Source organism: Perna viridis, chromosome 3, assembly GCF_037379345.1.
Source record: "Perna viridis isolate PV_CMFRI_1.1 ecotype Kerala chromosome 3, ASM3737934v1, whole genome shotgun sequence".
Lineage (NCBI taxonomy): Eukaryota > Metazoa > Mollusca > Bivalvia > Mytilida > Mytilidae > Perna > Perna viridis.
The window spans coordinates 36218396-36233904 of record NC_142447.1 but is presented as its reverse complement, the minus strand read 5'-3'; the positions used below and the strand labels follow the sequence as shown (position 1 = coordinate 36233904).

General features: G+C 32.2%; 1 protein-coding gene across 2 annotated transcripts; it reads right to left on the bottom strand.

Moving 5' to 3' along the window:
- Positions 1-545: 545 nt before the first annotated feature.
- Positions 546-13842, bottom strand: LOC148622079 (neuronal acetylcholine receptor subunit alpha-9-like). 2 transcript variants are annotated; one of them, XM_088571599.1, is made up of 8 exons: positions 13745-13842; positions 9329-9635; positions 8001-8045; positions 4769-4878; positions 2772-2992; positions 1916-2242; positions 1201-1427; positions 546-963 (listed from the first exon to the last, which is right to left on the bottom strand). In XM_088571599.1, the coding sequence occupies exons 2-8, from the start codon at positions 9527-9529 to the stop codon at positions 661-663; spliced, it is 1434 nt and encodes a 477-aa protein (XP_088427725.1). In that variant the 5' UTR covers positions 9530-9635; positions 13745-13842; the 3' UTR covers positions 546-660. The 2 variants fall into 2 exon arrangements, with proteins under 2 accessions (XP_088427725.1, XP_088427726.1); XM_088571600.1 differs by having other exon boundaries at positions 13765-13832.
- Between the last annotated feature and the right edge of the window lie 1667 nt (positions 13843-15509).

Here is a 15509-nt window from a genome sequence, read left to right as displayed (position 1 = left end):
TAATTACCATTAAACGAACGCATTTTCGTGTCATTGCTAACGTTCACTTTGTGTATTGAATTCGAATTCAAATACAAAAATAGAATTCAATATGCAGTATAGATTTGTCCTGTCTTCTAAATTGTAAAAAAAAATGTTCATTATGTTAGTTGTGCAATAAAAAATGTGTGTCATATCTAAATAAATACATGGTTTACAGCATGGGTACAATACGGTATTATTGGTTGTAAAATAAATTAAGGTTTTTAAATTAAAAGTTTTGAAAAACAGTTTTTCATTGATATATGTGTAATAAAAAACAAGGTTGCTATCCTAACACTGTTGAAAATGAAAAAAAAAACGTGAAATCCTATCAGTGTGTAAGGGGAAAAGTGTGCGTCATATTGGACCGGTCCCAATCCCCAATAAATATTGACCGGTCCATAAGGATCCGTCGTATAGTTTAATCAATGCATTTTTTAGTGCTGTGTGAGTAGATATAATTATTAATAATCATGTAACTGTTAATAGAGTTGTTCTAGAATCTGTTAGTGAACATATCTGTATTGATGTTGTTACAGTTTATTGGAGTTTCAAATCTTGTGTTGATTATAATAACAGTAAGCGCGAACCCAAAGGTTCAAATGTAGTAACTAATAATGCTTCAATTTAAGACAATTTTCAGTAACTTGTCATTTCTGCCATGAATACAGTAAAAGTGAGAAGTAATATAAAAATATAGAAGAAAAGAAAAACCCTGTCCATGATGAATGCTACTTCATGCCATTCGGCCAAATTGGCCTTTTTGTCTATTTCCCTATCAGTATTTTTCTCTAACTTATTTAGGACGGTCGACTGTTCCCTCATTAACCCAAATATTGGGTCACTACTTTGAGATGAGAAGTCATTCGTCGACTTGTTCAAATTATTTTTGTCATCATCCTCTTCTGATTCCCCTTTGGGAATAATACCGTTACCTGGTTCCTAGAAAAAAAAGGGAAAGATATTTAATGTAGAGCGTCATTATATTTACTAGAGAAGGCAACCAAACTTCAGAATAAGTCCATTTGCTTCAAATTTATGACTTCGTCGATAACGAAGTGCATTGTTACTTTTCATCGTTAAAGCTCAGTTAAATTGTTATACAGTATTTTGTTAACAGATTTATAAAGATTGAATTCTTAGAAAATTTCTATAAACAATTAACTAAGTTTTACTTACCCCAAAGTTGTTTTCAGGCAAGACTTTATTTGTGAATGCATTAGAACGATAAAATCTTTCAGGGTTTTTATGACTGCGAACCAAATAACCCAGTTTGTCTAAAACGACATGTTTAACCCAAAGTGGAACCTTTTGTCCGTTGTTCCCGTGGAAATAGATGTTCAATACCAACACTGTTAAGAAGCAGGACAGAGCAACCAATCCCATCGAAAATGCAAAATACATTCCTGGAAAAATAAAAAGGCATACAATAGCAATGACCTCTATACATCATAACTTTAATTGAAATATCAGTGCAGCTTCGGCAATAATATTATTTTTACCAGAGATATTTTAGAGGGGAGATAGTTTGAATACAATGCACCGTGTAAAAATTATAATTTGGACTAAAAGTCTTATCAATGGGGCAAAGACAATGTATGCATAAAATTTTGAGTTATATCAGCGTTTCGAACAGGTATTTTTTTCCCCACAATTTTGTTCGAACATTTGACCAAAAACTCATGACAATAATTTGTTTAAATTTCGATTCAAATACGACATTTAGTTTTTAGTTCGTATTGTATCATGCATGCTTATTTAAAATGCAGTTTTACATGTACTCTATACAATCCCCTTGTTTTGTTTGTTTGTTTTCTTTCTTTCAATTAAAAGAACGCTACTTCACGTTTGAAAATCACAGAAGAGGTACTTGAAAAGAGTGGCACAGGCTCACCTATGTATGGGAATGTATCAGCAGAAGCAGGAAGTTGTTCAGACACCATCATTAGAAACACAGCTAAAGACAGGAGTACTGTCACGCCCAATGAAACCTTCTCACCAGATGCTGGTGGTAATACAAATCCAAGGGCAGAAACAGAACTAGTCAAAATACAGGGGAACAAAACGGTGAAAACATAGAACCGTGCTTTCCTTTTTAATGTCAAATGAAAAGTAACATCTGGATATGGTTCAGCACAACAGTTATAATAAAACACGTTACGAATTGCAGGAAAAGCAGCGACCGCCCACTCATTATGTTCTATGTATGAAGCCAAATCTCCTACAAGCAAAACATTTATCTATATAATGCACATTTTACATGGTTATTTTATAGATCTCCTCAGTAACCATATTCGAATAGGGAATACCCTGGCTATTTTAAAACCAGGAAATATTAATGAAACATTTGTTGAGGTACGTTTTAATGATTGATTGATTGATTGTTGTTTTAATACCGATTCGGCTACCAGGGCCATATCACGGCAAGAGCATTTGACAATCTGAAAACACTAAAAATGAGATCTCGTCATAAAATGATAGAACTAAAACAAAATGCTTTTTACATAGAAAAAGACACGTAAAAAAGGTAAACTTAAGACATGAAACAACATAGAAACATCACTTCGATAAAACTTTAAATTATTGAAAAATCAAAAATGTATTTAAAATTATATTTTATTTTAAAAAAACGATGCAAGAAGTACGTTTTAATTAATGTAATAAGACACAGCAAAGATCAGTTATAATTGTGCAAGTTTTACGCTAATCGATTGGTAACTTAAAGTTTTCCACGTAAATTTCCTATTTACCTGTTTTTGCTCCACCAATAGTTAACAAATCAAGTTCAAAACCATGATGAGACCACGATCCGAAAGTCATTTTGCACACCTGGGTATCAAATGGAAAGTAGGTCACGTCGATCCGACAGATACTTTTTAGAACTGTTGGAAAATTATAAGACACAGAGCCATCATATCTTATGGTAGCTTTATAGTCCTCCCTGCCTGGCATCATGACTTCGTCGGCAGCACTATCAAAATTTAAGTGTAATTGTTCATTCAATATATATGTATTCATACTAAGTATTAATAATTACTAGTATTACCATCATTAGAAACATTACATTTTGACTGCAGGTTACGGAATCACGTGATAGTATATCCTAAAATCGATGTGCTACTATTGAGGCAAATTATGTTGCGTAATGTCCTATCAGAGATAGACAGTATTTCGTGGAATTCCGTAATTTCCATCATTAGGCATATTAGGGTCCGGTTTTATAAAAAATCTCAAATTGAGATTTTGCTTCATATGTTTCCTAAATTTAACTTTCGACCAGTTAAATCACTTTAAATTGAAGATCTGAGGAAAAACTCATGGACTCGAGAATATCTCAATTTCAGACTTTTCATGAAACCCAGATATGTGATATCACATGTTTATATAACATTTTTCAAGGGTGTTTAAATAAAATATAGTCAAAAAGAGAATAGATCAATGCGTTACATACAGGCTAACAGAAGGTATACATAATAATGAGTTCTAAAAGAAAGAAATATGCAAGCTGATCCTACAATTTGATAGGTGATATGGTGGGATCTGATTTTTTTTTGCATTCTCTCCAGGGGAGAGCTAAAATTAATATTCTAACAAAGCATATATATAAAGCAAATATTTATAAAGATACGAACGTATTATGTGTATAATTAACTTTTGACTTTGAAGAAAATATTTAAAATGCAGATTGTTTTCCGTTTTGGTAGAAAGTGTTATATCATCTGCGATTCAACATTGAAAGAATGAATACAATACGGGAAATTCCTTGTGATGTCATGTAAATGTATCGTTAACTGCTTTTTCGCAATAAAAGCTAGTTCTTTTGATATAAATCATTCGAAACCTTATTGTAAATACTACAATAAGGATAATCTTCTAACAACTTCGGGTATCTAGTCTTGACCATTGCATACACATGTACCACAACGTGTCATTGATATGGTTTTAAACAAACAGTTCGACGTGATGCACGCTTTACATATACACTGTGAGTGTATGAAGTCTCTGTGTACTTTGTGGATTTTTTTCTTTTTCTTTCTAAAAACAGCAGTTAGTTTGAGTTAATAACAAAAAGGGTGAATTACAAAAATTTGATCACGAGTGTCTGAGAACGCCAAAATTTAACAATCGCCCAGAATATTTTCAGTGCACGAGTGGTTTTATTTTGGTTATTCGCATACCAAAATCACTATTCACATTATTATTTAGACTTTTCTTTTAAAAATATTTACTATTTTCAAATAATGAGGTGAGGGATATAAGCCTAAATTGGCCCAAATATGAAACGTCTCCCAACTGTTAAATATGAGTGTATTTGAACTTCCGATAGACAAACTATTGTTTTACAACTTGAGTTTAATTACAAAACTAGAATGAAGAAATTATTTCACGAAAATGGGCTTTTGTAGTTGTAGTTTATTTAAAAAATGATAAACTGCTCTCCTTTCTTTGGTCCGTTGTTGTTAAATATTGATGCCACCACATCCTCCCACCAATGCTCGTTTGATAAGTTTTGCATTTACTTAATATTATTATGCACAACAAATGAAAACATTATCTTGGTGGAAAATGTGGAGGTTGTTATTTAAAGAAAATAACCAACGTAAATTGAATTTTCTAAGAATTTTATGATTTTCAAATAACAAAAGTACACCGTTGTGATTTTCAGAATTTATTCGCACGTGACTTTTCATAGTTTATTACACAGGGAGCACCGTCATCTATATAATATGATTTCTTTTGTATTTACCTGTCATACGAAGTAATGTCTGGTACCCAAATTGCATCATAAGGAACATTGACATAAGTGATATCATCATGGTTTGAAACGTTCCATTTTAAACGACAATCATTCCACCTCTGGGGTACAAAAGGAATGTACAAAAGTACAGTTATTTGAATAAAGAAATTAATGAACCAAGAATTGCACATGAACCTCTTAGTACTTTCTTTAGTATATCTGTATACATATAGTTGTGACACAAAACAAAACAAAATAGCTTGTTTTCAATATCGACATTGTGTACAGTGTTGATTATTTAATATTCGTTGGACTTAAATTCATTCAAGCAGATATTCGAATGTTATCATACATTGTGAACGTGTACGTTTATACGTATCTATTGTTAAAGACTGTCATAGATGCTTTCAAATTACATATTTATTTCTATACTTCTGTTCAAATTTAGCCAAAAAGTAAAAGTTGTTGAAAATCAATGTATAAATAAATATTCCACGTATAATCCGAGTTTTATTCATCAAAACTATAAATACTAAAATTAGTTATTTTGCAAAAAAAAATATCCAATTCTTGTTTAAAATAGAAACATGTACAGCTAATATCTTGAATTTTCAACTTACTACCTTGAAATTTAAAAGTTGTTATCTTGAATTTTCAACTTATTATTAAAATAAGTTGAAAATTATGGTAACAACTTTAAATTTCAAGACAGTAGGTTGAAAATTCAAGATATTCACTTGAAAATTCAAGATAGCATGTTGAAAATTTAAAATAGCAGGTTGAAAAATCAAGATAGTAAGTTTAAAATTTAAGAAAGTAAATTAGATGATCAGCTGGAATACGATGATATATCTTAGTTTATATTAAACTTCACTGAAATCAGATTTCTTAATATCATAGAAAATGCCCATGATATGCCTGCTTTTACATGCTTTTATCATTTTCAGTATTTTGAAGCATTATATCTTAAAAACTATCGCACATAAATAATCAATGGTTAGCATGATCAGTTCTATACGCCTGTTACATTTCATTCAAATCAAATAACTGGCATTAAAGTTTTGGCCCCTGAAGTGTATGGCTACACCTTCACCTGACCCTTGAGATATTCGAAACCAGATGAGCTTTACATCTGGTTTCTGTCTCGATCTAGCCTGCTCCTCTGCATTTTTCCCTACAAATACAGGATCAAAGTATTTTTGTATGAAAGAACTGAGGCCATTCCTTCAAGTAAAGTGATCGGTCCCCTTTTTGGACCAGAATATGATAAAACTGGAGTTTTGATTTTCATCATTTCCCAAGGTGTTTCACTGAGACTATTGAGGCTTCAAGCTTGAAAATGCAAGAAAAAAAATAGCTTGAAAGCATTTATTTTCATAAATGGAAATTTCTTCTTTCATCATGGAAGCAGTATACAAAGACCCCCAAAGATAAACAACAGGGGGAGGAAATTTAATAGAACAAATTATATCCAGTATCCACAGACACCATCAGACAAGAGTAAACAGGAGATGAAATACAGGGAATAGAAAACAATAGAAACACACGCACACAGAACAAAAGTACAGTGGTAGAAGATAATGAAAGACTTAAAATCAAAGTCTGTCCACCATTTCTGCATGTGTCCAAGGCAATGAAAGGTATCGACATTGGTCCCCAGCGTACATGGTTCAACTTGCTGTTGTCGTATCATGCTTCGCTCTTATCTCAAAATTTGTAATCTTGAATTTTCAACTTATTATCTTGAAATTTCAAGTTGTTATCTTGAATATTCAACTTATCGTTTTGAATTTTCAACTTTGTGTTTTCTAAACTATAGGCTCTGAAAAGCCTGAATCGCTCACCTGGTTCGATAAACAACTGTCTATTTTTGTAAAAGCAGCCATATTTCTTCTTGGATACAATTTTCTAACGCTTAAACCTAAGAATCAATCATACCAATGTCCAGTAGTGTCAAAGAAGGAGTTTGTAGAGGAAATAACAATTAAAACAGCGAAAAAAAAACGTTGACAAAGGGAAAAAATCCAACTTGGCTGATTTACACGAAAATTTAGATAGATCTCATCATGCTGAGCACATTAACCTGGTCAAATATTTTGCTTAATCTCAAGATTTTGAAGATATATGCGAAAAACTTTTGTCTGACCGCTATGTTCTATTTTCAGTAACATGGGCCATACTTTTCGACGGATAAAAATTCCCGCTTCAGCTCGATGCAGAATACCCTAAGGAACACTCATACCTAGTTTAGTTTATTTGGTTTTGTAGTGTCAGAGCAGAAGATTTTTGAAATAACATTGAAAATGGCGAGAAAATGAAACATCGAAAAGGGGCAATAACTCTAACATGGTTAACACAAAAAAAAATGGAACCCACAGATAGATATTATCATGCTGACCACTTTTACCTTGTAAGAATTCAGTTAAACCTAACGGTTAATGAGATAGTTATATGAGAAAAACTTCTATCTGACCCCTATGCGTCATTTTTAGTAACAGCGGTCATATATTTCCACGGATCAAAAATCCCCACACCAATTCTATGCACAATTCCCTAAGGAACATTCATAGCAAGTTTGGTTAAAATTGGTCCAGTAATTTCAGAGAAGAATTTTGAAAGAAATAACAGTACAAAAACAACAAAAAAATGTCGGAAAAGGGCAATAACTCTAACATGGCTTAACATATTACCATCTATGCAGAATAACCCAAGGAACATTCATACCAAGTCCGGTTCTAATTGGTCCAGTAGTGTCAGAGGAGTAGAGTTTTGAAAAATTGTTGAAGACGACAGATGACAACGGACGCCAAATGATGGCAATAGCTCACTTGGCCTTCGGCCAGGTGAGCTAAAAAATAAAAAAAAAGAATAGCTGATATAGGCTTTCGTATGAAACAGTTTGATTTATTTCATAACATTGTAATTGCACTTTTAAAAACAAATTAATTTTACTATCAGACTCTTCGAATATATATAATGTAACCATAGCCTCTCATTCCCTGTGGTATTTATTTATCCATGTATCGGCCTTAAGCGAACTTTGCTGATCCTTGCAATATATTAGACTGGTTTATAGCAGTTAAATTTTCACTAGTTTTGAAATTATCACGTAATTTTATACTACGATATTTAGATACAGAACACTGAAGTATTTTTTTTTCATAATAAATCAAATTGACGTGATACAGACTTCAAAAGAAATAATATAATTTAACTGTTTTGTTATAAAATAATAACTCACCATTCTGAACCATAAATTAACTGTTACAACTTGCTCCTTCTCGTCCTTGAAAATTTGTAATTATCGCATTATAATAATATACACTGTAAATCTTAAAACATGATATGCCAGTCAAGCTAGTTATTATGGTAGAGATGACACAAAGTTGACATTCCTGATGCTGCTGAAAAATTTTTGTATTATGACCTTGTAAACAGCTGATAATCACGGGGGTTCTCGTTGGGCATGCAAACTTAAAAATGTCAACTTTGCATCTTGATTCCGGAACAAAATCTACACTGATTCATCACTTGCATTTAAAGTATAGCACTTTTTTTTATTTTGTAGTAGCAAAGCAGAAATGTCAAAGAAAAAGAACAAAATTCTGCCGGTAACGTGACCTAATGTATGAACGGAAATCACGGTTATTCTTGTTTGTCATGTGACCAAATTAGGAGTTTTCGGCAGTGAAGGTGAAAATAAATCCTACGAGTGCATTAAAGTGGTGACTGCCTTTCTATACTAGCGGATATACGCGCAATGCATTTTTTAAATTCCTATTCTATATTTATTGATTTATTGGATTTGTCTGATAATCAGTCTTCCCTTTCTTCCTAACACTGTAAAACTGAAAACATTCATTATGGTAAGAAACTGAAGTCGCACTCACCGTTGTGGACGCAGACCCTACCGTTGCACCTGGTTCAATGTCCCACTTTTTAGTGAAATCCGGGTTGCTCATTTACTTTTGTTTCTAAGTGCGTGGCATTTTTGGTATTTTGTGTTATTGTTGTGTGTGTCAACTTTCTTTGTCTGGTTGTTGCCACTGGATTGTGTTCTATGCCAATTGAGAATGAATTAATATCGCCAAGATGATTAACGGCTACGCTAAAAAAATCATTGAGAAGATCGTGACATGTTTACATTAATTTTCATTTGACTGCGTTCACGTGTTTTTTTTTGTTGTTTTTTTTTTGTTTTTTTGTTTGTTTTATTTTTGTTCATGAGGTTGAAGTTCTTTGATGAAATTCATGATGTGACCGCGTACAACGCTTATTCATACCTACATGCAATGAAATATTCTGTACTAGGCTCTCGTTACTTCCTGTTTTCATAAAATTGAACGTATATCTCTCGTTAAAAGAAAAAGTGCAATTCAGAACTGGGCTTCATAAAATATTTCAAATTGAGATTTTCATAAAATCTATGATTTCAAGCAATAAAACTGGTTTGATAATTTTATGAAATCGGTCCCATTGCTTGTTATCAAATATTGGTAATGCTCCTTTGAATTACTAACAATTATCTCGTGACTTATAATGTGCCTTAACCATACTACAACAACTTACTACAGCCATAACTTGTCGCAAGGCTATGTTCAATCTGACAGTCACATTTTTACCATTTTCACAGATCGGTAACAAGTTCGAGTTATAATCGTTGGTTACGAATAAGTCAGTATACAACTGTGACGTAATCACTTGTGTGTTGACAGGTTCTACTCCACCATAAACAACAAGGATAGCCCAAAAAAATCGAATCAAGTCCATCTTTTTATCCAACAACTGCTGTCAATGTTTTATCTAAAGATTGTTTTGTTGTCAAATTGTCCAGTTATCCGTATATTGGTCCTTTTACTTTGCACCCGGTCGACTGCTGGAAGAAACGTTACATTACAAATTAATAAGGCTGCTAAATGACACGTCATAATCAATGTTCAATTGTTCGTTCTTATGATCATAGTTTGGTGAAGTTGAAAATTTCTGGAACGATAGCACTCATAAGGATCGACATGTCGGAACAAGTCAACATCCGTCATGAGTCCTGGACAATCAGGACATGTATTTCAGTTAGTATAACTGACGTTCTGTTCCCGGGGTACTATTAATCATTTTACTTTAAGTATGGAATATTCTTTTTTTTTAAATCCTGATTATTCCTCTCACATTTAAAGGTTCGCATATAAGCTTCTGTTATTAGAAAACTTATTTCCGTAATTTTAAATTGCTATGATATGATCATACAATATAGAAATGATAGACGAATCTTTTCCGATAAATCTAATGAAAGAGTACTGCCACGTATCACAAAATGTTCGAAATTAATTTGTAAAAATAATTTACTACAGAGATATTTTTTTCAATCTGAAAGGGCTTGGGCCAACTTTCCCGGTATTGTGTTCACTGAAACGAACTAACAAGTAAATGAAATAATTAGGCATTTAAATACGTCACGAATCGAAGATATATTTTGCTGATTGGAAACACCTGGAATATACATGTAACAACACGAACTTTTAACCCTTACTATGCCAAAGAGTATGGCAAGCCAAAGTGTACAAAAATGAGCATTTTCTAATATTAAAGAAATAATTTTTTAATATTATAAATTCATTTTCTAGTATTACAAATTAGATTTCTTACATCATAAAACACCTTTTTAATATTAAAAAAATCATTTTTTTAATATTAAAAATTCAATTGAATTTCTAATATTAAAAAAACTATTTTGGAATATTAAAAATTGATTTTCTAATATTAGAAAATGAATTTGTCGTATTCAATGACGATTTTTTAATATTAGAAAATCATTTTGTAGTATTAAAAAATGTGACTGATTTTCTAATATTACAAATTAATTTTCTAATATTACAAATTCATTTTTTAATATTATAAATTCAATTTGTAATATTAAAAAATGTGTGATATTTTATAATATTATTAAATCAGGAATTTGTAATATTAGAAAATAAGTGTTTTCTAATATTAAAAAATGATTTTTTAAATAGCACAAATTCATTTTCTAATATTACAAATTAGATTTCTAATATCACAAAACACTTTTTGATATTAAAAATTCAATTGAATTTTTTATTTTTTTGATATAAGAAATTGATTTTCTAATATTAGAAAATGGATTTGCCGTGTTCAGTTGCGATTTTTTTAATATTAGAAAATCATTTTGTAATATTGGAAAATGTGACTGATTTTCTAATATTACAAATTCATTTTCCAATATTACAAATTCATTTTCTAATATTACAAATTCAAATGTGTGATATTTTATAATATTACTAAATCAGGAATTTGTAATATTAGAAAATGAATTTTTAATATTACAAAATGAATTTCTAGTATTAAAAAATCTTTTCTAATATAAAAAAATGATTTTGTAATATTAGAAATTCATTTTCTAATATTACAAAATATTGATTTTTGTCCACTTTGGCTTGCCATAAAAGAGTCTATAAATAAGCTTTTCATACTCCCGTATTTTGCCAGGAGATTATATACAGGCTTAGCAAATGTTGTCTACACATTCAGCAAGTCGATTGTTCTGCGATAATGTCATTGACATCACAACAGAAAATAAATAATGATAAATTTTAAATTTTATAAACATATAATTTCAACGATACATTATGTACATGTATTTATTATTGATAGAATCGCAAATATTTCGCAATGATTTCACTCAAAGTTGACATCGATTGCACGGACCATTTTGTCAGCTGAACATGTGATTATGAAAATCATGTACAAGCGCCAAGTATTCACTAATTCGGGAAGAGAACATTGGCATGAAGGTTATTTATTCATTTCCTAGAGGTTATACAATGTTTTAGTATTCCTCACAATGTCCCGAATAATAAGCTTAATTCATAAAGTTCAAGATCAAAAACGAGATTCTGAGAGAATTGTACTATGCAAGATTCATCCCTCCCACGACATAAAATATAAAATCAATACATGTGACTATGTCAAAATTAGATTATCAACTTTGTAACTGCTACCATAAACAAACCATTTAACCAAACACAACATTGCAAGCTACATCATACAGAAAGAAAAAGTAAGTGCTCCTATGTGTCGAGCTTTGGAATGCAGGTGTCATTTCATGCATAGTCCCATTAGTTTCGATACATGAAAGTAATGAGTAAACTCTCTCATAGGATTTGTAATAAAATAATTAGGTTGTTTATCTTTATAGTACAAACATTTTTACTTCTATTTGGTTTTTTTTTAAACTGTACTTATTTAAGGAGAATGGATGTGAAATTCAACTTACTTCTTCTTAGATGTTTTACTAGCTTATTATATCTTTTTTCAAATAAATATCAGTGTAAATATAGTGGCTTATGAAATTTTTTTGTGTGCTAACTATAGGTTAAAGTATGAAAAAGGTTTAATGTGGTAAACAAGATTTATTTAGAAAATCGAAAAGTTGAAAACACTTCTCGGGAAATGAATTATATTCTTTTTACGTTTTTTTTTTTACTTTTTTTCCTTTCCTATTTTTGGGTACATTTTTATGTACGTAAGTACGTCAATGCATATGTACGAAGTTGACAACTTGACAGTATAAAATATATTCGAAAACATCCAAATGATAAATATTTTATATCTATTTCTTTCTGCGTTCAAAGCATAAACATATTCCCAGGTCAGACTCGAACCAAAAACCTTTGCCTTTATACTAATGCAGAGTACGACTGTAAATCACTTATAAGCTACAGACACTACATAACAACAAGGTCATAATAAGCTACATAACGTTAACTGTTGTAGTGTTTCATATTTTAGCAAACAACTTCCTTTTTACCTAAAAGCACATTACCAACCATCTTGTGCTTATAAAAAAATGAAAATTCCAGACCCAAAGAGTTCTATTTCGACCAAAAATATAGTAAATGCATTTTCAACGATTTTTGTTGCAAATTTTTGTACTTATTATCTACCTAAATTGTTTTACAATTTTTCATTTTTGGGACCAATACAAGTTTTTTTCCCTAAAGAATCCCATTCCGGACGTGGACACTTTCTGAAATTGGCCCTACTTGTGGTCAGAATCCAGGGAAAAATGGCTTAAGTCCTTTTATACTCGGCGTCACATAAATAACATACTGTTAAAATTTGAATCAAAATATTTTCTACGACTTTATTGACACCTACCGTCGTTTAAATTGTCTTAAATGACTTGCTCATTCGTTTAGCCAAACGGCTTCTCCCTAAACATTGAATCGTTAAATTCCGGTCAGATTTTAATTCTCGGTGCCAATATTTACATTGTAAAAAGTCGGCCATGTTTACACTGATCGGGTTGCTAGATGTTGTTTACGTTTAAATGGTTTGTCCAAAAACCGAAGAACCCAGAATGCATTTCGGCGTCATTTCGGATATCTCGGATTTATTTTACGGGAACAACGTACAATACCGAGAAGTTGATCAAGCAGCCGATTGTCACTGGAGTTCGACGGGAACTTACGAACTTCGTTTGTAAACAAATCGTCCCGTAGAAACCAACATGGCGGATATTTGTATGGGATTTTCCCGTAAGGATTTGTTACACATGAGTTAGGCTAATAAGCGACTTGTTTAGGGAGAAGCCGTTTGGCTAAACGAATGAGCAAGTCATTTAAGACAATTTAAACGACGGTAGGTGTCAATAAAGTCGTAGAAAATATTTTGATTCAAATTTTAACAGTATATTATTTATGTGACGCCGAGTATAGTTTGCATTTAAAGACACATTTTAAGCCCCCCCCCACCAGGTAATTCCTCGATGTACGTACTTGAAACATTCAATAAATATTCGTCCTTCTTAGAGGACCCAAGACTTCCTACGGGCACGCGAAGGGGTCTACCCTAAGGATTCCGTACTACTCCATTGCACTCACCCGTTTGATAGTCTTTGTACTTGCACTGCAAAGCACGATTTTAGTTTTCTAATCTTAGCTATTGTTACTGTTAACTTGAAATACTTACAAACATTAGCGAATACTAACTTTCAGCGCCAAGCTGATCAGATATAACTTGCATTGCATGTGAAATGTTGTTTACGACTGAAGACGTCATAAAGATTGTGAAAACGTAACGTCACAGACTCTAAGGCCAAGTGATTAGCGGCATTTTACTAATAACGCTATAACAATAAAAGTTGAAAAAAAGATGAAAAAGATAGCACTTTCCGTACATCCGTTAATCATTGACACCTTAGCCTGTTTCGATGCAAACTTTTACAACAAAATGTTGTGTTGAATGACTTAAAGCACTGAACTGATCTCCTTTTTACGTTTTTTTAATTTAACCGATATATTTACACAGTTCGTACAACTGCCTATCAAAAAAAGACTTGACGCTACAAATCGATTCGACAGAGCTCCCCTTGCTTAAATTTTAGCATTTCTGAATACAACCCGTCGATATTTAGGTTACAGACCACCATTCGACATGAGCATTTGGAACGTACGGAAAAATAGTCCTACGCACAAATTACCTACTGTTCCTCAATACGCGGTGAAAAAAAAATGTTCTTATTTTATTTCAAAATTAAACATGTTTCTGAAAGGAAAACGTTTCTGTACATTTTATAAACACTTTGCTTCTTGTGCTGAAAAGCCTAATCTCCATAATGATTTCTAAATATACCCATTTCTTGTGAAAACACTAGGATTTTCCATGCTAATTATAGACCCTTTACTTCCGGTGACCAGAGATGCACCCCAAGTCTGCTAACCCCACATGCCATTCTGAGGCTAGTGAGCTGACATATGTAGAATCATTTTGATATATAGTCCTCTGCAAGTTAAAATTAAGGTAAAGTCCAGAGAAGCCATTGAATGTTGTGAAATTAGCATTGAAGCTTATGTGAAGTGGAATTAGTGGTTTCTAGCCTTTATCACTACCCGGGACGCCGGACAAGGGAAGTGGTTGTAGGAGTCAGATTGGGGGCGCTTAGGTAAGTTATTAAAATGTGACTTCTGAGTCTTAAAACCGTCTGATGTCAATCAAAACGACTTCCGGTTGATAACCGCCTTAAAGCACTTCCACCGCAAAAAGATCTGGCGGATGAATATTAAAATGTATCAAATTGATTATTTCGTATAAATACATTGCACGTTTTACAGTATACGATTGAAATTATAATTTACATAATTGATTGTCAAAGAAAAAATAAGTACAAATTACCATCAGCGGATTATAAAGTTTTTAAAATACCAAAAAATATCTCATGACTTCCGAGGTGCAACGCCATCGGCGCTTTGGTTTTGTACAGAATGTAGCGCAGAGGGTAAACTAGTAGTCGTTCATTATTATCATAATTATTATTAAGGTCTTTTCCCACAGGGGAATCTTACTGTAATTCTTTTGATTATTATTATTATTTTTCTCCTGTAAATTCTTAAAATTGATTCGGCAAAAGTACGCGACACCTTGTTACGACACTTCACACTATAGATCTAAATCACTAGGACTATGCGTTACGGACTTGCGGGAAAATGACACATTAACGCGCCTTGAGTTATCTCCCCAACATCGATTTGTCGTTTTTGCTTCTATAGGAAAAACTTGCATAGATAGAGACTACTCCTACAACTTAAGAGGTTGGAATTCCGTTCCTCCATACCACAACCTCTTACTTCCAAGCGCCATATTGCATAACGCTCGTTCCACCGTTCTTTGAAATCGGCAGAATTATAGTTAACTATTTGGCATTTAAAACGTTTCATATAGTTTCTTTACCATAAAA